Source organism: Saccopteryx leptura, chromosome 2, assembly GCF_036850995.1.
Source record: "Saccopteryx leptura isolate mSacLep1 chromosome 2, mSacLep1_pri_phased_curated, whole genome shotgun sequence".
NCBI lineage: Eukaryota > Metazoa > Chordata > Mammalia > Chiroptera > Emballonuridae > Saccopteryx > Saccopteryx leptura.
The window spans coordinates 4,956,224-4,979,047 of record NC_089504.1 but is presented as its reverse complement, the minus strand read 5'-3'; the positions used below and the strand labels follow the sequence as shown (position 1 = coordinate 4,979,047).

The following is a 22,824-nucleotide window of genomic DNA, read 5'->3' as shown; positions in this document are numbered from 1 at the left end:
ACACAGGGGCTCTAATGACACCTTCAACCAAGAAGCCAGCTTAGCTTTGCTTTTCTGGTATTTCCTATGCGCAGTGACCACGGGACCCTTTCCCAGAACACGCCCCCCTTCACTCCACTCCAGGCCGACTGGGGCAGGCTGCCCGAGCTCCTCCACGCCACGTGCTCTCAGGGCTCCCGGGGGACCGAGGGCCCTCAGGTGGCAGGACGCCCCTGTGGGGAAAAGGAGCCACACGTCTGTGCACGCGCACGCTTGCACGAGCTGATCGGCGGGTCAGGCAGAAAGGGGAACAGGATGGGGAGACGGACTGTTTTCGCTGGACCCTGCTTTTCTGTTTAAAAGTGAAATAAAGGGGGAGGGAGATATATTTGGTGGGACACTTGAATCTATGTAAGCACAGTAAATTAAAACCAATTAAAAAAAGTGAAATAAGCTCCTTGTTACACAATTTAAAGTTTCTGAAGTTTTGTTTTGTTTTGTTTTGTTTTGTGGGAGAGACAGAGAGTCAGAGAGAGGGACAGACAGGAAGGGAGAGAGATGAGAAACATCAATTCTTCATTGTGGTTCCTTAGTTGTTCATTGATTGCTTTCTCATATGTGCCTTGACTAGGGGGCTACAGCAGAGCGAGTGACCCCTCGCTCGAGCCAGTGACCCCGTGCTCAAGGTGGCGACCTCGGGGTTTTGAACCTGGGTTTTCCGCGTCCCAGTCTGACGCTCTATCCACTGCATCAGTGCCTGGTCAGGCTCCTTGTTACACAATTTAAAATTAAGACAAAAGTACATCCTGACCAGGAGGTGGCGCAGTGGACAGAACGTCAGACTGGTACGCGGAAGACCCAGGTTCAAAACCCCGAGGTCGCCAGCTTGAGCACGGGGTCACTGGCTTGAGCGAGGGGTCACTTGGTCTGCTGCAGCCCCCACCCCCGTGTGAATGTACATATGAAAGAGCAATCAATGAACAACTAAGGAGACTAAGGAGCCTCAACTAAGAATTGATGCTTCTCATCTCTCTCCCTTCCTGTCTGTCCCCATCTGTTCCTCTCTCTATCTGTCACAAAAGAAAAAAAGTACAGGTGTCTTGGTCGGAAACCCTCAAGCACGGGGTTCTCAGGGAGCCCCCTTGAGCACCGGAACACGCGGGGGCCCAGGCAGGAGGCCTACTCACAGGTACGGGATGCAGGGGGGCTCCACCTCGGAGAGGGCGGCCCGGTAGGCGCGGAAGGACGACGAGCTGTCGATCAGCGTGCAGTACTCAGCCAGGCCCTGCGCAGAAGGGAGACGGCGTCCGTGAGCACTGGACAGTGTTGAGCACCGATCCCTGGTCCCTCCTCGCCACTAACTCCCCACCCACCGCTGCCAATGCCTTAGGGTACCCACATGTTGCGACTTAGACCCAGCCCTGGGCCCTGCCCAGCTGCACGGGGAGCAGGCCTTTTTTTTTTTTTTTTTTTTTCTTTCTTTTCATTTTTCTGAAGCTGGAAACAGGGAGAGACAGTCAGACAGACTCCCGCATGCGCCCGACCGGGATCCACCCGGCACGCCCACCACGGGCAACGCTCTGCCCACCAGGGGGCGATGCTCTGCCCATCCTGGGCGTCGCCATGTTGCGACCAGAGCCACTCTAGCGCCTGGGGCAGAGGCCAAGGAGCCATCCCCAGCGCCCGGGCCATCTTTGCTCCAATGGAGCCTTGGCTGTGGGAGGGGAAGAGAGAGACAGAGAGGAAAGCGCGGCGGAGGGGTGGAGAAGCAAATGGGTGCTTCTCCTGTGTGCCCTGGCCGGGAATCGAACCCGGGTCCTCCACACGCTAGGCTGACGCTCTACCGCTGAGCCAACCGGCCAGGGCCGAGCAGGCCTTTTGGGGCCCACAATGCACAGGCTTGTGCTGCTCAGGCCTGTCTCCTTCTGATCAGCACCCACCGCACACAGGACCTGGAACTCTGCACTGTGGCCCCAGGGAGCCTCTAGAGCCCACCCTGACTCGGCCAGCCCACTCCGAGCCCCCCGAGTCCTCACTGCTCTCACGGCCAAGCTCACTGGCTGGCAAGTGGCCTCACCTCACTATTTTTGCATGCAGCCTGGGCTCTTGCCTAGGAGACACAGCTGGTTCTGCCCTTTTGTCTGTTAGGTCCCTCTCACTCTGAGAGGTCACCTCCTCCAAGAAGCCTTCCCTGCCTCCTCAGGACCTCTTATGTTTTCCTGCAACTGGTGTGATGTCCCACTTCTCCAAACAACATTTTATTATTTATTTATTTAATTAATTTTTTTTTTTTAATTTTTTTAATTTATTCATTTTAGAGAGGAGAGGGAGAGACAGAGAGAGAGAAGGGGGGAGGAGCTGGAAGCATCAACTCCCATATGTGCCTTGACCAGGCAAGCCCAGGGTTTTGAACCGGCAACCTCAGCATTTCCAAGTCGATGCTTTATCCACTGCGCCACCACAGGTCAGGCCTAATTTAATTTTTTACAGAGACAGAGAGAGAGTCAGAGTGAGGTATAGACAGGGACAGACAGACAGGAACAGAGATGAGAAGCATCAATCATTAGGCTTTCGTTGCACATTGCGACATCTTAGTTGTTCATTGATTGCTTTCTCATATGTGCCTTGACCGCGGGCCTGCAGCAGACCGAGTAACTCCTTGCTTGAGCCAGAGACCTTGGGTCCAAGTTGGTGAATTTTTTGCTCAAACCAGATGAGCCCGCGCTCAAGCTGGTGACCTCGGGGTTTCGAACCTGGGTCCTCAGCATCCCAGTCCGACGCTCTATCCACTGCGCCACCACAGGTCAGGCAAAGTTTTAAAACTGTCCTTTTATGTCCTACATGAGACGAGCCTTGAGTGGCCCAATGCTCAGTCCTCTGGGCTCTGCCTCCCTTGTCAAGGCAGCTCCCTCACAAGAGTAAGGCCCAGTCCCTTGCCACATCCCCCCAAGGCCCTTGAGATCAGGGCCAACCCCCCTCCCCAGGGACGTGGCCACACTGTCCTCTGTCCTGCAACTCCCACCCGCTCCCACCTCTCCAGGCTGTGCCCGACGGGCCCTGCCATGGGAAGCTCCGCCCCTCCTAGGAAGCCCCTCCTACTCAGGGCCAGCCGGCCAACACTCCCTCAGGCCCCGCTCAGCCCATCTGCCCCTCCAGCCCTGTAGCACTCACCCTGAAGAAACCTGCCTAACAGCGTGCCTGCCTGTGCACAGCACACCCCAGTGCCCAGCGCGGCCCCTGCGCAAAGCGGGCCTCCTAGAAGCGTGGGCCGAAGGAAGGAGCGCGTGCAGCTGGGGCCGAGGTACAGACGCTATGATGTAACGCCCCAACACCAACCACGAAGCCCCTCAGGGCCAATGATGGGAGAGACGGGGACTGCGGAGGGCGGTGGCAGGGCCGGGACCTGTGCCCAGGGGCCCGTCCTACCCACACTCACCTCTGAGGTCTGCTTCTGCCATTCCAGCCTGCGGATGGGCGCCGAGTCCAGTGCCGAGAGGATGGCCAGGTAGGAGTTGAAGTTGTTGAGTTTCCGTAAATGCTGCAGAGAGAGGCAAGAGGCCGTGAGGGCAGGGGCACGGGCGGGGCGGACGGGGGGGGGGGGGGCAGGGCAGGCAGGGCCTGAGGAGCAGGCTCTGGGACGGCGCCACGGTTACCTTCATGATCTTGATGAACTTCAGGAGCAGCCGTTCCCTGTCCTGGGCCTTTTCCTGTAACATGATTATGGACCGGACCCTGCGCAGACCAAAGGGAAGAGGAGAGGGCTGAGCTAGCTGGTCCCCTTCAGGCTCCTGGGGGTCCAGACGGAGACGGGACCCACTGGCACAAACCCATGGTTGGTAGTGAGTGCCCAGGACTGAGGAGGCACCCAGTGAGCCCTGTCTTTGCTCTCAAGGAGCTCACAGAGCCCCAGGGGAGGCAAGAGGCCACAAAGAACTAGGCTGGCCCGTGCCCAAGACTGGGATGGGGGCCTCCAACTGTGCAGATGGCGCTGTGGAGGGTCAAGCGCGGTTCCCCAATGAGCGCCGCTGTGGGTGGGAGCAGCTCCTTGCATGGCCTCAGGACCGGCTCGGGACTGGAGCAGGCACGGGGGTGAGGAGGTCGCCTTCCCAGACACAGGAAGGCAGCGGCCAGCCCAGCACAGGGACGAAGGGCGGGCAGCCGCGCCCCTGGGGTCTCACAGCAACCACTGCCCCCCACGGGAGAAGCCGCCTCTCTTGGCCTCTTGGGCCCAGTCAAGGGCGCCTGCCCTGCCCTGAGGCTCTGCAGGGGCACACAGGCATCCCCCCCAGGTGTGCGCAGAGCCCTCTGTGCCCAGCAAGAGGCCGGCTTCTATGAGCCCCACAGACGCCCATGTCCCATGTTGGGGAGAAAGGCGAGGACAGCTGGGAATCAGCCGGTTTCTCTCCAACAAGCAGCACTTGGAGCATTTAAGAAAGATGAGACGTTCCCCTGGTGGCAGCAGTGGGCTGGTGGGGAGGGGGCGGCCCCAGTGTGACTACCGTCTTTTCCACGCTGAGAGGCTCTAAGGGTCTGGGCACTTTTGAGCTGCATCTCAAAGAGCCAACAGTTCTGTCAGAGGTTATATTATAAAGACACTCTTGAGCTCCATTTTGCTTCAAGAATTAAAGCTACATGAAAATACCAGTGGAGTCTACCCTGTGGTGGCGCAATGGGTAAAGTGTCGACCTGGAACGCTGAGGTCGCAGGTTCAAAACCCTGGGCTTGCTTAGTCAAGGCACATATAATGGGAGTTGATGCTTCCTGCTCCTTCCCTACTCTCCCTCTCTCTCTCTCTCTGTTTCCTCTCTCTAAAATGAATAAATAAAATCTAAAAAAAAATAAAAATTGATAAAAAAATTTTAAAAACCCAACAAAACAAACCAGTGGGCCCAATCCCTTGCTGGTCTCTCTCGGGCGGTCAGTGCGAGGACGGCCGGAGTCCGTGGGGAGACTGGCAGGACAGTGTGGGGGCAAACCCCACACGACACCTGTGGAGACGCCACCCTTCCCAGGTGCCCCTGGCCCCTCAGCCATCCTCTACTCTGGGCAGCCCCTTTCCACGTGCTCGGCACCGGCTCCCGTGCGGCTCTGGTCCACCCTGGGGCCACGGGCCCCTCCTCTCGCCTGCCCCGGGGCTGCCTGCGGGGACAGCGGCCCTCACCAGTAGGACATGTTGTTGAAGTGCTCCGTGAACTGGGTCAGGTTGGGGCTCTTCTCCTCATTCTGCTCTTTTGCCCAAAGCAAGACCTCAGGAATCTGAAAAAGGAAGCAGACTGGGTAGGGTCGAGCCCTGGCTCTCCTGACGGGCGTCTCGTGCGCAGCCCCTGCGCCTACCTCGATCTTATAGAAGAGCTCGGCATCCAGCAGGGTCAGCTGCTCAGCTATTTCATGGCTGTGGAAGTCGTGCAGCGTCCCCGGCCTGGAAGGCAGATGCGCGGGGTGAGTGGGGATGGCGGGGGCTGGGCGGGGGCCGAGCAGCCTGCAGAGCCAGGAGACCGAAGGGCAACCGCGGCCTGGCTCCACAGAAAGAGAACGCGGCCACAAAGGGGGCTGGCTCCTCCCTGGGACCACCATGCCAGACCCCTTGTGAGACAGGGGACAGCTTAGCTGCCCAAGAACTCCGGCCCGGGGGAAAAGAGATGGTGCCATGTGAACAGAGGCTGACCCGCTCACTCACAAACACCTGCACCGGGTAGAGGGAGCAGGCAACCTGTCAGAACCTAAACACAGGGTCGTGGGATGGTGGGGCTGCCGAGAACTGAAAATTAACAGCTGCCGCATTAGCGCAAAGAAAATTCAGCCCTGGCCGGTTGGCTCAGCGGTAGAGTGTCGGCCTGGCGTGCAGGGGACCCGGGTTCGATTCCTGGCCAGGGCACATAGGAGAAGCGCCCATTTGCTTCTCCACCCCCGCCCTCTCCTTCCTCTCTGTCTCTCTCTTCCCCTCCCGCAGCCAAGGCTCCATTGGAGCAAAGATGGCCCGGGCGCTGGGGATGGCTCCTTGGCCTCTGCCTCAGGCGCTAGAGTGGCTCTGGTCGCGGCAGAGTGACGCCCCAGAGGGGCAGAGCATCACCCCCTGGTGGGCAGAGCATCGCCCCTGGTGGGTGTGCCGGGTGGATCCCGGTCGGGCGCATGCGGGAGTCTGTCTGTCTCTCCCCGTTTCCAGCTTCAGAAAAATACAAAAAAAAAAAAAAAAAAAAATTCAGAGCTGCCTACAGCCCCAAGCACGTTCACCTGTCCCGTCTCCTGTCCTGGTAAGCCCCCATTCTGCTGTGGCCACTTCCCGGTAAAAGAGAAGAGGCCCCGCGCCCAGGAAACCCACGGGGCTGTGCCTGAGCCACCTCGGCGCAGGATGGGCAGAACTGGCTCGTGAGGCCTTGGGCTGGACAGCTGCCCAGAGGAAGCAGGACGCAGAGGCCCGGGGACACAGCTCCAGCCAGACGGACAGCTGGCGGCTCACCTGGCTGCCACCCCCCTGGCTGCCAGGGGCTGGTCGCAGTTGGCACACCGGAGCAGCTTCTTCTGGTCCACCTTGTCCAGGATGTTCTTCCTGAGCACGCGGGCCAGGCTGAGCTCCCCGCTGCACACCAGGCGGAAGACGAGCTCCATCAGCAGCTTCAAGATCTCTTCTGTCAGCTCCACTAGGCTAAAGGGCCAGGGCCACAGGTGAGGGGCGGGGCCCCAGGGCAGGACGAGGACCGCTGCCCCTGGGTCCCAAAGCTCCCTCAAGATGCCCGAGGGCCATGTGGCGGCCATCAGCAGTACTGGGAGACCTCTTACAGGAAGACAGCTACAAAAGGACCTGGGATGGCTGCCCGCATCCTCCTGAGTGCTAGGCTGGCCCCAGGGGTCACAAGTGACCGTTGTCCTTTCAGCAAACACATGCTAGCCCCGCACAAGCACTGGAGACCATGCTGGGGCCTGGGCTATGGAGACAAGTCCCACGGTATCCTGCCCTGAGGGGCTCCTGGTTCTGCAGGGTAAGGAGTAACTGAGAGGTCCCCACTCCTCAGACAGATGCCCACAGGACGCCCTCCCCTGCACAGCAGCCTCCACATGTGGAGCGATCCCCTAACACAGGGGTCCCCAAACTACGGCTCGTAGGCCACATGCGGCACCCTGAGGCCATTTATCCGGCCCCTGCTGCACTTCCGGAAGGGGCACCTCTTTCATTGGTGGTCAGTGAGAGGAGCATAGTTCCCATTGAAATACTGCTCAGTTGGTTGATTTAAATTTACTTGTTCTTTATTTTAAATATTGTATTTGTTCCCGTTTTGTTTTTTTTTACTTTAAAATAAGATCTGTGCAGTGTGCATAGGGATTTGTTCATAGTTTTTTTTATAGTCTGGCCCTCCAATGGTCTGAGGGACAGTGAACTGGCCCCCTGTGTAAAAAGTTTGGGGACCCCTGCCCTAACAGAAGGGAAACGCCCTGAAGGCAGGGCCCGGGCGCTTTCCCTCCACAGCCCAGGAAGGGGCGGCCTGATGCATGCTTGCTGAATACACGGAGGTGAAGAGTCCCCGTCAGGGACTGCGGAGAGCTGCGGGGGGGGGGGGGGGGGGGGGGGGGGGGGGGGGGGGGAGGGGGGGGGGGGGGGGGGGGGGGGCATGGCAGGGCACGGCCCCTGTGGACTGGGCCCGAGCTGCATGCAGGAGGGACATCCGGGTGTGGCCGGGGCTGCTCTCGGGACAGGTCCTTTTCCCAAAGCAGGCTGGAGCGAGCCCTGTCCGGACCTGTGGGCATGGAGCCCGGGTGACGCAGGTGGAGTGTGACGGTGTCCACCTCAGCAGGGAAGCCTGCACTGGCGGGGACCCCGCGGTCCGGAAGGCGGAAGCACTCACCAGAGCTCATCCACCACTCGCACCAGCACGAAGAATGTGTTCTTGCTGACGCGTTTCTTGAACGTGTCGGCGAACGGAGAGAACTTCTCGTATGTGGAACACGCGTTAAAGAAGTAGCCGTTCTCACAGGGTCGGGGCAGGATGCCGGGGGGCGGGAGGCCACCCTGCAGCTCCCGAGGCCAGCTTTCTGCCTGAGGGCCAAGGTTCTGCCGAGCTCTGTGGACTCCACAGACCCTCCTGCTCCTTTTGGCCTGCTGCCCCCGGTCAGCGGGAGCCCAGGGAGGAGGGCTCACCAGCCAGCTGCGCTCAGGGCCTTGAGGCTGGAACAGGGGGTGCTGAGAGCCTGAGGTCGGGCAGTGCCGGTGGAAGGACTCTCCCACCAGCAGCCATGGACGACTAACTTTGAGCCTCAGCTTCCTTGATTAAGTGCAGGCACACAAGGCGCTGTATGCAACACGGTCACGACCAGGTATACAGCGGTTTTTACAGCTGGGGGACCGCACAGGCACATGCTCAGTGGCAGCATGTTCTCAACAAGCGTGATTTGCAACCACCTGGTGAGCTAGGCCTGCAAGTGGCTGACTGTAAGGCTGCAGGGCCCGAGTCTCTGCAGACGGGCCGTCACTCCAGTGCTGGGGCTGGGGCCGGGGCCTTTGGGCCGGGGCACGTGGACAGTGGAAGCCAAGGGTGTGGGGGAGTCAGGGGCCAGCAGCGGAAGCCTCAGGGCTCTAAGGAGGGAAGGGAGAGCTGGGACCCCAGACTTCCTACCCCAAGTGACAGAGCATCCAGCAGATGGCAGTCACGGGCTGTGACGCAGGGATGTGGCCAAGGAGCAGAGGACCCTGGGCCGGCCCACGTTTTGGGACAGGATAGGCAGGTTGGGAGCTGACAAAGTGGTATCAGAAGTGGGTCCTTCCAGTCCCCGGGGCCCTGAGCGGTGAGCACAGGCAGTGACACTGGTAAGGGTGAGCCTGCAGGCAGACACAGTTGGGCAGGAGCGGCTGGGCCAAGGCCACGCCTGCCCCTGGGGGAGTGGTGGTGCCAGCTCAAGTCTGCTCACTGGACCTTTGGTTCCCCGAGGACCCACACATTCCCGCCCATCACCCCAACGCTCCGGGGCTCAGCTCAGAGGCTGCCATTCCCCTCCTCAAGGTGTCAATGCTAACTGCTCGAGTCACCCACTGACCACCACTGCCACCAGCATGCTCTCTGCTCGCACTCGCACGAGCTCACAGATGGGAAGGCAGCTCAGAGAGGAGCCGCCTGGGGCCCCACAGCTAGGAGCCCGCAGAACAGGGCTGCACCGCCCCCTGCTGCCCTGCGGGCCACGTGCCGAGTGGGGCTGACCGGGCATCAGGCCTCTCCCTCCGCACTCCGGGAGCGCTGGCGGTGGCGGGCAGGCCAGGGAAGGAAGGATATCTGTACTGCAGCTTCTTGATGAGCTCCTCGGGGGTGATGAAGGTCCTGTAGGTGGTCAGGAAGGCCTCGCAGTACAGCACCAGGTCTGGAGGGAAGAACGACTGGTCAGCGGTGCTTGAGCATGTGTGTCCTCTCGTTAGACCGCGAGAGCAGACGTGGTGACACAAAGGGTCTCAGTCATCACGGTCCCGGAGAAAACGACTCAAACTCAGCAGGATCTCGCAGCGAGATCACAGGCAGTTCCGTTAGACGGCAGAGCCCAGGGACACAAGCCTGGGGGATTTCCACACACTGAGCCCTAAGGAGAGGGTGAAGGGCAGAGCCTGGCACACTGCTGGAATATGCAAGTGGGCACGGCTGGGTGCCAGGGGAGGGCGAGGCCACCTGGGGGAGCCTGGCGGCAGCAGGCGGGGCACGTGGGCTGCCACCTCGCCCACGGCCTCCCCTTCCTTTGCAGGGGCCGGTCCTAGCCAGGGACTCCTGACCCGTCCAGAACCCCAACGGCCCTCCCAACCACACAACCCGACACAGAGGGAAGGGAGTGGACGGACGCTTTAAGCGCAGGCCCCTCCTCAGACGGAGGGCCTGGCCGGGCCTGTGAACCTCAGAGCCGTCCTGGGCGGGAGCTGAGGCGCAAGTCCTGCTTTGACTCCGAAGCACGTGCTCCTCACGGGGAGGCCGAGCTCTGTACACACACGCTGCTGGCATTTCCTTCCTACTTTGTATCGACTGATTTAGAGAGAGGGGAAGGGAGAGAGCCAGGAACATCGATCTGTTCCTGTGTGCCCTGACTGGGGGTCGGACTGGCAACCTCTGGGCTTTGGGATGATACTCAACCAACCGAGCTGCCAGGTCAGGGCGAAATTCTCTGAACACAGACTCCCTTCCCGTCTTTCCTCATTCATCCCCACCGCTCGGGTGGAAACACCTCAGGACCCACAGCGCTCTGCTGAGCAGTGCAGGCTCGGCTGAACTAGGCCCCGGCCTCTGCCTTTGCGGTCACCTCCCAGGACACACAGGAGAGCAAAGCACCACTGCTGCCACCTCTGGGGCCTGTGCTGGGGCGGGGCCCGGCCGGGACACTGGTGCTAGGAGGGAGGCCGGCGGGCAGGAGCCACGGCGGGGTCCCACAGCATCCTGCTCACACTGCTCCCCGGATCCCCACACCCACACAGCTCACTGTCAGGTTTGGCCTTTTGTTCGGAGGGGTTGAGCAAGGAAGTGGAGATGGGTCCAGCACAGGCCAACACCTGCTTCTGGAAGGCTGGACCCAAGTCTCACAATTCTGAGCTGCTGCACCCCCTCTCCAAAGCCACATGCAGTCTCTGGTCCATAGGAAGCCACCCTGTGCAACTTGCTGGGTGGCCCAGGCCCCTGGCCTCAACAATCCATCCCGGTACAAACAAGTGGCTCCTTGCAGCCTCAAAATCTTTCCATTACTCAGACCCAGCAGAAGTCCAGTATGGTGGGCCCCCTCACCCAGGCACAGGCGCACAGCCTGGCAGGAAGGTTCCTGGCTGCGCTGCCTGCGGGTGCCCGCTGGCCTTGGTCACAGCGCTGCAGTTCACTGCGCAGAGCCAGGACTGGAGCCTGCTCCCAGTCAGCCCCTTCCTCTGGGAGAAGTGAGAGCCACCCCCCGCCTGGCGGAGGCGTGGAGGGCGCCCTGTGTGCGGAGCAGAGCACAGGCTGCCCGAGGACGGGAACCCACACTTCCCAGCACCCCCTCTGCGCACACACGGTTCCTGTCGGCGCCCTTGGTCGGCACACCCACCGGCCCCGCCGACCTCCTCAGAGCCGTCAGCCCAGGCTGAGGGGACGCTGTGCCAGCAGCTGCCCGGGCCTGTGAGTGGCGCAGCCGGGTTCGAACTCAAAGGCTCCGCCCCAGGCAGAGCCACCAGCGGGAGAGGCCCTGGAGGGCCACAGCGGCAGTGAGTCTGTGAAAGCCAGGGCTCTGTCCTTCAAGGGCTCTGCCATATGAACTCTGCTTCTCTACTTTCACAATTCCAAAGCTCCCCGCCATCAGCCTTGGACGGAAGCTCCGTTAGAGCGCCGTCCCCATATGCCGAGGCTGTGGGTTCGCTCGCTGGGCAGAGCACACACAGAACCAACCAACGAGTGCACGGACAAGTGGAACAACAAATCCATGTTTCTCTCCCTCTCTCCCCCTTCATCTCTAAAATCAATAAATGAATAAAAAGTCTTTATAAAGTTCCCAGAATCATACTTTGAGAAACCTGTTATAGAACAACAGGGATTGGGTCATTTACAAAATGAAATTGGGGGGATTTGTTTCAAGGTAGAGATGTTTTAATTCCTTCCATGCCTTACTTCAGCACTGCTGTGATCCCACCCTTACACTAATTTTAAATATGTAAGAAGAAGATGAGTGTGGGAAAGACTGGGCCCAGCTGCGGAGGTGTGGACATAGCAGCCCCGCCCCCACCCTGCCCGAGGGCACGGGCACCTTCCTCGGCAGAACGCACCCTGGAAGGACAGCTCTCTGGCTGGCACAGAGTCCCCTGTACTCAGAGGATCAGGGCGCTGAGGGACGCCCCCCGCAGCCCCTGCCCCTGCCACCGGGAGGGCAGCAACCCTGCTGTGAGGCTGAAGTTCCTGACAGGACGAGGATGGCTCCCCTAGGAGTCTGGAACAATGTAACGTCAGGTAAACGGGTACACGTCAGGTACAGTGCAGAAAGCCACCTGCTGCTTATCTGAGCACTGCTGTTAAACACGCTGTCGTCCCTCCAGGCGCTGCTGTGCACCACCTGCTAGGTCTGCACTGGAAACTTGCCCTCCCAATGCTCCTGGGAGTCTCGGGGTTGTCACTATCCCACACCAACGGGGACACCCTCCAGGATGGCTGCACCCTCCCGTGCAGGCCTGGCATTCAGTGTGAGTTCCTCAGGCTGGGTGCTCACGACAATGACGCCTGGTGGAGAAGGCAGGAGAGGAGAGGGCAGGAGGGGAGAGGAGAGGAGAGGAGGGGGGAGAGGAGGGGGAAAGAGAGGAGGGAAAGGAGGGAGGGACAGGAGAGAGGAGGGAAAGGAGGGAGGGACAGGAGAGAGGAGGGAGAGGAGAGGGGAAGAGAGGGCAGGAGGGGAGAGGGCAGGAGAGGAGAGGGGAGGAGAGGAGGGAGGGAGGAGAGGGAAAGAGAGGAGAGAGGAGGGAGAGGAGAGGGGAAGAGAGGGCAGGAGGGGAGAGGGCAGGAGAGGAGAGGGGAGGAGAGGAGGGAGGGAGGAGGGGGAAAGAGAGGAGAGAGGAGGGAGAGGAGAGAGGAGGCAGAGGAGGGAGGAGGAGAGGAGGGGAGGGGGAAGAGAGGAGAGGAGAGGGAAAGAGAGAAGGGGGAAAGAGGGTGGAAAGGAGAGGGGAGAGGAGGGGGAGGAGAGGAGAGGAGGGGAGGAGGGAGAAGGAGACAGGACAAGGGATGGCTGCAGCAGGACCTGCCGGGATCCAGGGAGCTCTGACAATGGCCCCGCAAGGCACTGCTGTACCTTTCCTGTCTGTCTCAGTAGCATGAACCAGTAGGATGTCCCCAGACCCTCCGCGGACGTCTGGCCCGTCGTCACCCTGCAATGACAAGAGCACAGGAAGGCATGAGACAGCGTCAGTGTAGGACATCACAGGCAGAAATGAGAGGATGAAGATGATGTGCCAGAGACCCCCGCGGCCCCCCTCTGCTCCCTCACTGCAGAGGCCGGGTGCCCCCCCCCACAGAGACCCCCGCGGCCCTCCTCTGCTCCCTCACTGCAGAGGCTGGGTGCCCCCCCCCACAGAGACCCCCGCGGCCCCCCTCTGCTCCCTCACTGCAGAGGCTGGGTGCCCCCCCGCCCCCCTCTGCTCCCTCACTGCAGAGGCTGGGTGCCCCCCCCCGCCCACAGAGACCCCCGCGGCCCCCCTCTGCTCCCTCACTGCAGAGGCCGGGTGCCCCCCCCACAGAGACCCCCGCGGCCCCCCTCTGCTCCCTCACTGCAGAGGCCGGGTGCCCCCCCCCACAGAGACCCCCGCGGCCCCCCTCTGCTCCCTCACTGCAGAGGCCGGGTGCCCCCCCCCACAGAGACCCCCGCGGCCCCCCTCTGCTCCCTCACTGCAGAGGCCGGGTGCCCCCCCCCACAGAGACCCCCGCGGCCCCCTCTGCTCCCTCACTGCAGAGGCCGGGTGCCCCCCCCCACAGAGACCCCCGCGGCCCCCCTCTGCTCCCTCACTGCAGTGGCCGGGTGCCCCCCCCCACAGAGACCCCCGCGGCCCTCCTCTGCTCCCTCACTGCAGAGGCCGGGTGCCCCCCCCCCCGCCCACAGAGACCCCCGTGGCCCTCCTCTGCTCTCTCACTGCAGAGGCCGGGTGCCCCCTCCCGCCCACAGAGACCCCCGTGGCCCTCCTCTGCTCTCTCACTGCAGAGGCCGGGTGCCCCCCCCACAGAGACCCCCGCGGCCCCCCTCTGCTCCCTCACTGCAGAGGCCGGGTGCCCCCCCCCACAGAGACCCCCGCGGCCCCCCTCTGCTCCCTCACTGCAGAGGCCGGGTGCCCCCCCCCACAGAGACCCCCGCGGCCCCCCTCTGCTCCCTCACTGCAGAGGCCGGGTGCCCCCCCCCCACAGCACCGCATGGCAGAGCTCAGCGGGGAGATGGGTGGCCCTGGGGGCTGCTCGCACACCATGGGCATCAGGGCACCCTGCTCTGAGACACAGCAGGGTCGGGGACATGGCGCAATTCCCACAGGCTGGGGACAGTGGGACCTCAGACTGTCCCAGGATGACCGGGGACAGTGGGACTATTTCTAACCATGTCATGCTCCTAACCCTGCAGCAAGCTGCCCTCAATCTCAATCTGCTCCCTCTGGGAAGGAGAGGCCACTTGTATGTCCCAGGTTCTTCCAGGGAGTTCTCAAAGCAGAAAGTGTCACCAAGACATTTAATGATACCTGACACTGCTTAGATGACCGATGAGTGTGACAGTGCCTGCCAGTTAAGGAAATGGCTTTATTTCCAGGTGAGCCAACAGCGGCCTTCACCTCCTTCGCTGGGGCCAGAAAGCCACCAGCAGGCTGGGCGTGGCAGTGGTCTCCGTCAGCGGGACCTGGGGCACCAGCGCGCCCGCGAGCCTCCTGCTCTCGGCCCTGTTCTTACAGACGCGCGGGCCCACTCCGGGCTTCACGCACCCCTGGACTGAGTCCTGACCGTGTCTTGGATTTCTAGCTAAGAGTGGGGGAGGCTATGCCCATGACCTGAATTTTCCGAAGAGATTTCCGGGAAAGGTCATGAACCATCACTTGTCTCTGTAGGGGAGCCAGCTGTCCCAGTGCCCTCTCGGTGCCACCAGCCAGCCGGCCAGCTCAGGCTGAGCCAGCAGTGCGCAAAGCGCAGGACCTGCCCGCATGTCTGCATCTGCTGCCATTGCCAGGGACATGGCCACGTCCTCGGGGTGGGCCACTTCTCTAAGCTGAATGTGCCTGTGTCCAGAATCACAGGGCAGCGGGCAGGGGCAAAACTCCCTCAGGCGGGCTCCTCTTCAGCGGACAGGTCTGGGGACTGTGTTTAGCAGCGAGGCTCTCCCGGTTTTTGGACACGGCACAGGATGGAGACAGCCTGGTCTCCCCATCAGCCGGTCTCTGTGCTCTAAGTGCTGTGGGGCTCGCTGGCAGGAACAACGTGACACCGTCTTACCCAAGTGAGGGCTCACCACACAGGCCCCGTGCTGAGCAGTGCACGGACTTCATTCTCACAAACTATCCACCTGGGGCTTAGAGATGACCCCTAACTTGCCCAAGATCACTCGCTGGACGTTCAGAGAAGGGACAGCACACGCTCTCCTGCTGCTCAGACATCTGCCCAGGCTGTCCCGGCCCCCAGGGCCCAGGCACTAGGCAGGAGAGCAGAGGTGCACAGAGCACGCAGCCAGCGCAGCCACTGGAGGGTCAACACCTCCCTTCAGGTTTCTGTTGGGCACTCCTCAAGGTCACGCTCCCCTCAGAGCCCTGGGCCAGACTGCACAATCAAGGCCTGCGAGGTTTCTGTTGGGCACTCCTCAAGGTCACGTCCCCTCAGAGCCCTGGGCCAGACTGCACAGTCAAGGCTGCGAGGTTTCTGTTGGGCACTCCTCAAGGTCACCAGACTGCACAGTCAAGGCCTGCGAGGTTTCTGTTGGGCACTCCTCAAGGTCACGCTCCCCTCAGAGCCCTGGGCCAGACTGCACAATCAAGGCCTGCGAGGTTTCTGTTGGGCACTCCTCAGGGTCACTAGACTGCACAGTCAAGGCCGCGAGGTTTCTGTTGTGCACTCCTCAGGGTCACCAGACTGCACAGTCAAGGCTGCGAGGTTTCTGTTGGGCACTCCTCAGGGTCACCAGACTGCACAGTCAAGGCTGCGAGGTTTCTGTTGGGCACTCCTCAGGGTCACCAGACTGCACAGTCAAGGCTGCGAGGTTTCTGTTGGGCACTCCTCAGGGTCACCAGACTGCACAGTCAAGGCCGCGAGGTTTCTGTTGGGCACTCCTCAGGGTCACCAGACTGCACAGTCAAGGCTGCGAGGTTTCTGTTGGGCACTCCTCAGGGTCACCAGACTGCACAGTCAAGGCTGCGAGGTTTCTGTTGGGCACTCCTCAGGGTCACCAGACTGCACAGTCAAGGCTGCGAGGTTTCTGTTGGGCACTCCTCAGGGTCACCAGACTGCACAGTCAAGGCCGCGAGGTTTCTGTTGGGCACTCCTCAGGGTCACCAGACTGCACAGTCAAGGCCGCGAGGTTTCTGTTGGGCACTCCTCAGGGTCACCAGACTGCACAGTCAAGGCCGCGAGGTTTCTGTTGGGCACTCCTCAGGGTCACCAGACTGCACAGTCAAGGCTGCGAGGTTTCTGTTGGGCACTCCTCAGGGTCACCAGACTGCACAGTCAAGGCTGCGAGGTTTCTGTTGGGCACTCCTCAGGGTCACCAGACTGCACAGTCAAGGCCGCGAGGTTTCTGTTGGGCACTCCTCAGGGTCACCAGACTGCACAGTCAAGGCCGCGAGGTTTCTGTTGGGCACTCCTCAGGGTCCCCAGACTGCACAGTCAAGGCCTGGTACTCACCTCCTGCTTGAGCGTCAGCCTTGCCATGATTTCACTGTGGTCGATGAGGGACAGCTCGTCCACTTCCTCCTCCAACTGAGCTGACTCTGCAGCGTCTGGTGACTTCAGGGCCCTGCAGGACAAAGGTGTGTGTCACAAGTGTCAAACAAGCCCCAGCTCCACGAGGCCTGGAAGCTGAGGCCATGCAACCCTGGTCAAGGGGACTGCGAGTCAGAACTGCGCCCCAGAACGAGTCGCCCTAATTGTAGCTCCAGTGTGCAGCCCAGACCTACGTGCCACCCTGCCTGAGTGTTGACCGGGGCCCCCCCTGCTCTCTGGATGACCCAGCTGTAAACAGAAGGGGTTACATAAGGAGATCAGAAGGTTCCATGGAGCCGTTTACCCCAGGCGGGTCTCAGTCTCTCTTTGCAAGGCCACTACACATGCAGTCAGTACCCACGCAGAGGGACAGCAAATGGCCAAGCAAGAGAGGACAGTTTGTGCAACCTTAATGCCAATGCCCACGTCTTGCTCTCTCTGTGGGACTGAGCAGACGTGCACCTGGCAGACCTGCCCTTGTGGGTGCTGGGTCTAGCAGGGGAGACAGACGGAAAAACAAGCAGCGGCCCTGGCCGGGTGCTCAGGAGGCATCTGAGCCTAACCTCAAGGGCAGGGAAGGCCCCCTGAGGGGGACAGACCAGCTGGGACTGAAGACTGAGCAGGAGTTGGCTGGTGAAGAGGAGGAAGGCCCTCACTGGAGGGGGCAGCAGGTGGCGGGGGGCGTTCAGCAACCTGGGCACGGGTCTGTAGGCACTTACTTCCTCAGAGCTTTCCCCATGTTCCCAATCTACATCTTTAATTGTCAGGACGAATCCTGCGAGGCACCGGATGCCCTGGAGGTCACAGGCCACATTCTCATCCTAAGGCCCTAAGACATAGAAGCTGGGACAGCACGGCGGGCCAGAGCCAACCCCAAGCAGTTCTGGGAGGGACCCTGCGTCACCCCCGTGTGCCGTCCACGTTGGCTGTGGCTGGGCTGTGTTATGGAAGGACAGTGTCCCCGTGTGCTTCTAACCAGGGCTTGTCCTCTGTTTCCCTGACAATGGCACCCTCAGGAATGAGCTGGAGACAGCCAGGCAGGCGGCACACACCCGCTTTGCCACCAGGTGTTGAACTAGAAAACCCATCACCCTTGCTTAACACTTGAGGGAACGTCAGCCTGGGAGACGGGTCAGACTCAACAGGGACACGGACCAGAGGCGGCAGGCTGTGGGCAGCCCTCCCCAGGGGCCCACAGGACGCTTCCTAACAGGCTTCTGCCCCACTTGCTGTTTCCACTGCCTTTGTGACGGTTTATGCTCGGGTCCGATGGTGACAACTGGGTGTTGCTTAGCTTTGCGCTCAGGACCCAGAGGCAGCTGAGGCTCGGACTAAAGAGGGAGGAAAAGCTTGAATGCACTGGGCGAGAGTAGGTTACGGCTGTTCATCTAAAACGTCACACAATAATTAATAAGTAATACAGGAATAAACTGTTGCCTGTACTCACAGCTGTAAAACCTACTTTCGCCAGCCACCTTGTATTCGAAACATTTCACAAAGGTGAAGCCGACACAAAGTTGCAGGTAGCTGTGCCGATCTGCAGGTCCTGCCCAAATGGTTTGTAAGTGCCCAGCAGAGAAGTTTACCCCCCATTTCTACACGCACTCAGGCTCCGCTTACGCTGATACGAAAAAGTGTTACAGAACATTAGAGACACATGATTAAGTGCAACGATGCCTCCTGATTGATCTTGGTTTGGAAAAAATAAGCTATATAAGACATTTCAGGGAGAATCACAGAACTGTGCGGTGGTTTGGTCACAGGAGGAAACGCATCACTAATTCTCTTAGGTGTGACGATGGCATTGCAATCAGGTAGGCTTCTGAAACTTGTCAGGAGGCATGCCAGAGTATTTAGGAACCAAGTGTTACATTTGTCACTTGTTTTCTTTCTTTTTTAAAAGGCTTTTATTGATTTTACAAGGGGTGGGAGATGAGAAGTAGTTACTTTACTCTAGCTGTTCACTGGCTGCTTCTTGTATGGGTCTTGAACTGGCAAGCCCTGGGTTTCAAACCAGCGATCTGTGTTCCAGGTCGGTGCCGTAAGCACTGTGCCACCACAGGCCAGGCTGTAACTTCCTTTCAAATGGTGTAAGAACATAATATACCACCGTATCTATAAACTCCCAATACAGAGTATTTTGGGGGAGAATTTTTTACGCTCCCTGTTGAACCTGAACTTGAGAGGGTGAGGAAGGCTGTCTCAGCAGCCATGGCCGCCCGCGGGCCGGCACTTCCCTCTGCTCTCCACGCTCTGCTGGGCGTGTGGAGTTCTGAGAACGTGGACGTCAGCACCAGCAGGCCCGCGGGCCACGGCAGGGCAGTCAGACGTTCCCCCCGGCGGCCCCACGCAGGTCACTTCCTACCTTTCTCCACCGTCTCTGCTTTCCTTCCCGGACGCCCCGCCAGCTGAAGAAGGGTCTCTGGGGTGTCCGTCTTTCATGACCGGTGACTCCTGCAGAGAGAAGTCAGTGCTGGGTTTGTGGCAGGCGCCGTGCCGGGGGCGACCTGCTGCCCAGCACCCCTGCCCGTATGAGGCTTTAGAGTAAGTTCCCAGGGAGTGATGCCAGGTGCGAACCGGTCACCCACGGATGCTGCTCATGACACAGAAAGCACAAGGCCCTCTTCAGACTTCCTCTCGCCCGCTGGGGTCAGTGAAAGGTGCCACTACTCATGACATGTGCCAGCTGTCAACCAAGATGTAGCCACCCCAACCACCTCCTGCAGGAAAAGATGTCACAGTTGCTCTTTCTCAGCAAAGCTCAGCAGGCACTGTGCCCAGAGTAGGACCCTGTCCACTAGCTGGCACCATCATGCCCATTCACACACACACAGAGGCTGGGAGAAGTTAAGGGCCCTGCCTAAGACCACACAGTTAGATGGCTGTAGCCTTGACTCAAACCCAGGACTGTCCACCTCCCAAACCTGTGTCCCTAACCACTGTGCACTGCTGGTGGGCAGCACAACTCTGACTGGCTCAGTAGACAGTGATAGTCCCCAGGACTGCTGTGCCCGATGGCCTCCCAAGGGGGCCTCCAAGGGTGTGGCTGCTCACAGCAGGAGTGCGGCCCCTCCTCCAGCAGCCTCGCTTCCCCTGGGATCTGGGTCCACCCCGCTCAGCGACAACACTGTCCCGGCATCCCTGGTCTACCGAGGACAGGACAGAATGGGCAGCAAGGGTCCGTGGCCATCATCACGGAGGGGGTTTCCGATGAAGGAGTCAGTACCGAACACTGTCCCCAGGAGAGGAGCGGGCCCTGGAGGGCCATCCTGGGACAAAGGCCGCCGTGTGGAGAAGGAACTGCATGAGGCCAGGGCACGGGCACCAGCGGGCAGGGGCGGTGGAACTCCAGGGAAGAACAGCTAAGTGCCCACACGGGGTCAAACTCCCACAGTGACATCTCCACAACCCTATGACTTGCCAACACCTGACGTGGGGCAGCTGTCTCAGCAGGTGTGACCACGCTTCTTGGGACTGGACATCCGGTTAATGGCCACGGCAGACTCGCGGTCCCCCCTCAGGGATGCGTCCCACTCAGGATGCCGGAGGAGTTACTGCTGAGGGTTTTGAATTTGCTCACGTTTTGCTGACTGCTAACCAGAACTGCTGAACATCGACTGTGGTGCTGGGACGGCAGTAAAACAAGGGTGGCCTTGTCGGGGGTCCTCCACTCTCTCAGGGGGAAGAGAAGGTGATGGTGGGGGAGCGATCCTTCCCTCTAGGAGAGGAGTGGAGGACGGATCCCCATGCTGGAGATGGGACAGTGAGAGCCCCGAGCCCCCTGGCCAGGCCCCAGGAGCGCCGCATGCACCACAGCGAAAGCCGAGGGAAGGCCCGTACCAGGAGCCACGTCCTCTCCCCACGGGCCAGTCTGCTCGTGACTGGCGGCTCAGCCAGGCAGAAGCCGGGCTCGTGCACAAGGCAGCCCGAGGTCACTTACTCCTCGAGAGCGAGCCAGCCCCTCGCTGCTCTGGCCAGAGGAGTACAGACTGACGTATTCACCCTCCCCAGCCTCCTCACTGGCGGTTTCACTCTGGGGAGACAGGACAGAGGAGAGGCACGTGTGAAGGCTCGAGCTCAGAGGGGCAGCCTGCCGGGAGCCCCCCAGGACGCTCCTTTCGGGGTGGAGACAGGAAGGTGACAGTGTACATGCCGTCTCCTGGGCAGCTCGCCCCAGGGTCAGAGAGCAAAACCGCCTGCCGCCGCTGGCTTGTGTTACACGAGACCCATGCTTTCCAGTGGGTCTTCTCCAATCGTGTTGGGGGCCATCCCACTGTCCTGGGGAGGCACACCCCTCCCCACTCTGCCATCGTGGGGACTGTGGGGTCCCCACTGTAGGGGGAAGTAATCATGGAGGAAAAGAGGCAACCGTCAAGATGACCACTGTGCCGGAGAGCGGTCCCCGAGTGCCCACACGTGCTCTGCCCACCTGCTGCCCAGCCCCGTGCCGGATGGAGCCCTGCAGCCCCTCGGACAGCACCACAGGCAGCAAGGCCACGGTCTGATCTCCACCCTTCTCCAGACACCACCAACCAAACAGAAAACTACGAGTATCTTCTGTCCTCCACTCGCAGTGACCGGCCATCTCTGCGTGGTCACTACTCATCCGTGAAAACTCAGACCCCTCGTCTGTCGGGAGCCTCATGTGGAAGGGGCCGCTGCTCCACCTGTGACCTGCCATGGACCTCCACCCGGCCCTGCTCCGGGCACGCGCCAGCCACAGGCCCGACCGCCAGGGCAGGGGGAGGCCCCTTCCTGAGAGTGACACCGCGTTCTCCCAACGTGCGGCCCCGCGAGGGCGTGCGCTGAGTCCTCACCGAAGGCGTCGGGGGCGAGTCAGTGAGAGAGGTCTCGGGAGGAAGGCGGACCGTGCTCCCGTGAAAGGCGCTCTCCTGAGAAGGTGGAAGGGGCCTGTCCGCAGTGCTGGGGGGCGGGCTGGCTGCGGCGGGCACCGCCGGGTCCGAGCTCTGAGACAGGTGGACAGGTGGGAAGTGTGGAGAGGAAGAGGAGGGAGCCGGGAGGAAAGGCTGGATGGAAGCGTGCTTGTGAGGCACGAAGTCCTGGGAGAAGGACCTAAACACAGACTTGTACTACAGGGTCCGGGTGGAGGACACACAGGGCACAGGAGACGGGAGGGAAACAGACAAGAGAAAGGAGATTAGATTAACACAGTCGCGCCCCGACAGGCTGCTCACAGTCATTCCAGTGAGGGCCGCCAGCCAGGCCCAGCCACCCCGTGGCCCGCGGGTCGGAGGCCCCGCCCCGGCACCCTCCCTAGAGAAGGCCCGAAGACTGACCAGGACCGCCCAGCGTCACCGTGCAGGACGCCCCCAGGCACAGCACGACCTGCACTCTGCCTGCCACACTCGCCAGTCTACACCTCTTGTCCTTTTGGAAACCCTGTGGTTGAATTCAGCGTGCGGAGTCAGACACCTGGTCGTACTTTTGGGTCTCTTGGACAAGCACATCTCTTTGCATGTACCCCTTCAAAGTCAAACTCGACAGCCTTTTAGATACTGTAAGCCACCTCAGACTTGTTTGGAAAGGAAGGGTATAAGCAATGGCTGGAAGAATTGTGCTACCTAACGCTAAAAATTTCCCAGTTCGTTTCCCTTCCCATTCTGTTTCTTGTTCTCTTTCTTTTTCAAAATAAATGAAGTGACCCTGCAGCACCGCTGATGCCTCTTAAGAGCCCCCGTCACTCCCCCAAATTCCCCCCCAGAGGGAAGCCCTAAGGCCGACTGGGAAGGGACAGTGGACCCGCTCCGGCCTGGGCTCTGCCACAGGAGGAGGGTCAGGAGAGCTCAGACCACTGACCACCAGCTAAGAACATGACCACGTCTCCTGTCCTGCAAAGGGTCTGCAACATGCTGCCGTCTCAGGGACAAGGGAGAGGGGCGCGTGACAGGGATGAGTCTGGAGTCCCTGCCAGGCTCACGTGCCCACTACAGGTGCTGGAACCCGACGGCAATCACCCAACACCACTGTGCACACCACTCACTCAGGGGTTCTCTGCACTTGGCAGAGGGTTTCTAGAACCCGTGACAAAGGAGGGAAAATCAAAACTTAAAACTAACAGGAGGTCAAAACTATTTATGTTCCTAAGCAGGTTTCCCAGCTCCACTTGCACCTGGAGGAGGGCTCTGGCAACTCCAGGGACAGCCCCACCCCACCCCCTCATCCCCCACCCCCGGCAGCTGGGCGGCACGGACCCGGACCCGGACCCGGATCCGGACCCGGACCCAGACCCAGACTCGGACCCAGATGGAAAGCTCCTGCACTCTCCTTGGGGAGCCCAAGGCCCTCTCACCCCTGTGAGCACCGGGGGTTGTTGGCTTATGTCAGACCCAGCCGACGGTGCTAGGCACCTACCCATCTGGCTCAGACTCAAGGCCAACCCCTGCTCAGTCACAAGAATGAGTGGAGGTGTCGGGCGTGTTGTGAGCAGCTA

At 60.5% G+C, this 22,824-nt stretch overlaps 2 protein-coding genes across 14 annotated transcripts in view; one reads left to right on the top strand and one right to left on the bottom strand.

Moving 5' to 3' along the window:
- Positions 1 to 22,824, top strand: part of PRRT1B (proline rich transmembrane protein 1B) — a 596,855-nt gene that overhangs the window by 28,262 nt on the left and 545,769 nt on the right. The window lies entirely within an intron of this gene.
- Positions 1 to 22,824, bottom strand: part of RAPGEF1 (Rap guanine nucleotide exchange factor 1) — a 152,553-nt gene that overhangs the window by 3,771 nt on the left and 125,958 nt on the right. For 9 of the 13 annotated variants that reach the window (XM_066366841.1, XM_066366843.1, XM_066366845.1 and 6 more), the window contains 12 exons: positions 21,191 to 21,463; positions 18,739 to 18,827; positions 16,296 to 16,407; positions 12,730 to 12,805; positions 9,237 to 9,321; positions 7,818 to 7,910; positions 6,437 to 6,622; positions 5,314 to 5,398; positions 5,141 to 5,235; positions 3,633 to 3,711; positions 3,416 to 3,517; positions 1,167 to 1,264 (listed from right to left, as the gene is read on the bottom strand). In XM_066366841.1, coding sequence (XP_066222938.1) covers positions 1,167 to 1,264; positions 3,416 to 3,517; positions 3,633 to 3,711; positions 5,141 to 5,235; positions 5,314 to 5,398; positions 6,437 to 6,622; positions 7,818 to 7,910; positions 9,237 to 9,321; positions 12,730 to 12,805; positions 16,296 to 16,407; positions 18,739 to 18,827; positions 21,191 to 21,463 — 1,373 coding nt within the window. The remainder of the gene's footprint in view (positions 1 to 1,166; positions 1,265 to 3,415; positions 3,518 to 3,632; positions 3,712 to 5,140; positions 5,236 to 5,313; positions 5,399 to 6,436; positions 6,623 to 7,817; positions 7,911 to 9,236; positions 9,322 to 12,729; positions 12,806 to 16,295; positions 16,408 to 18,738; positions 18,828 to 21,190; positions 21,464 to 22,824) is intronic. The other 4 variants (XM_066366852.1, XM_066366853.1, XM_066366848.1 and 1 more) reach the window with 1 other exon arrangement.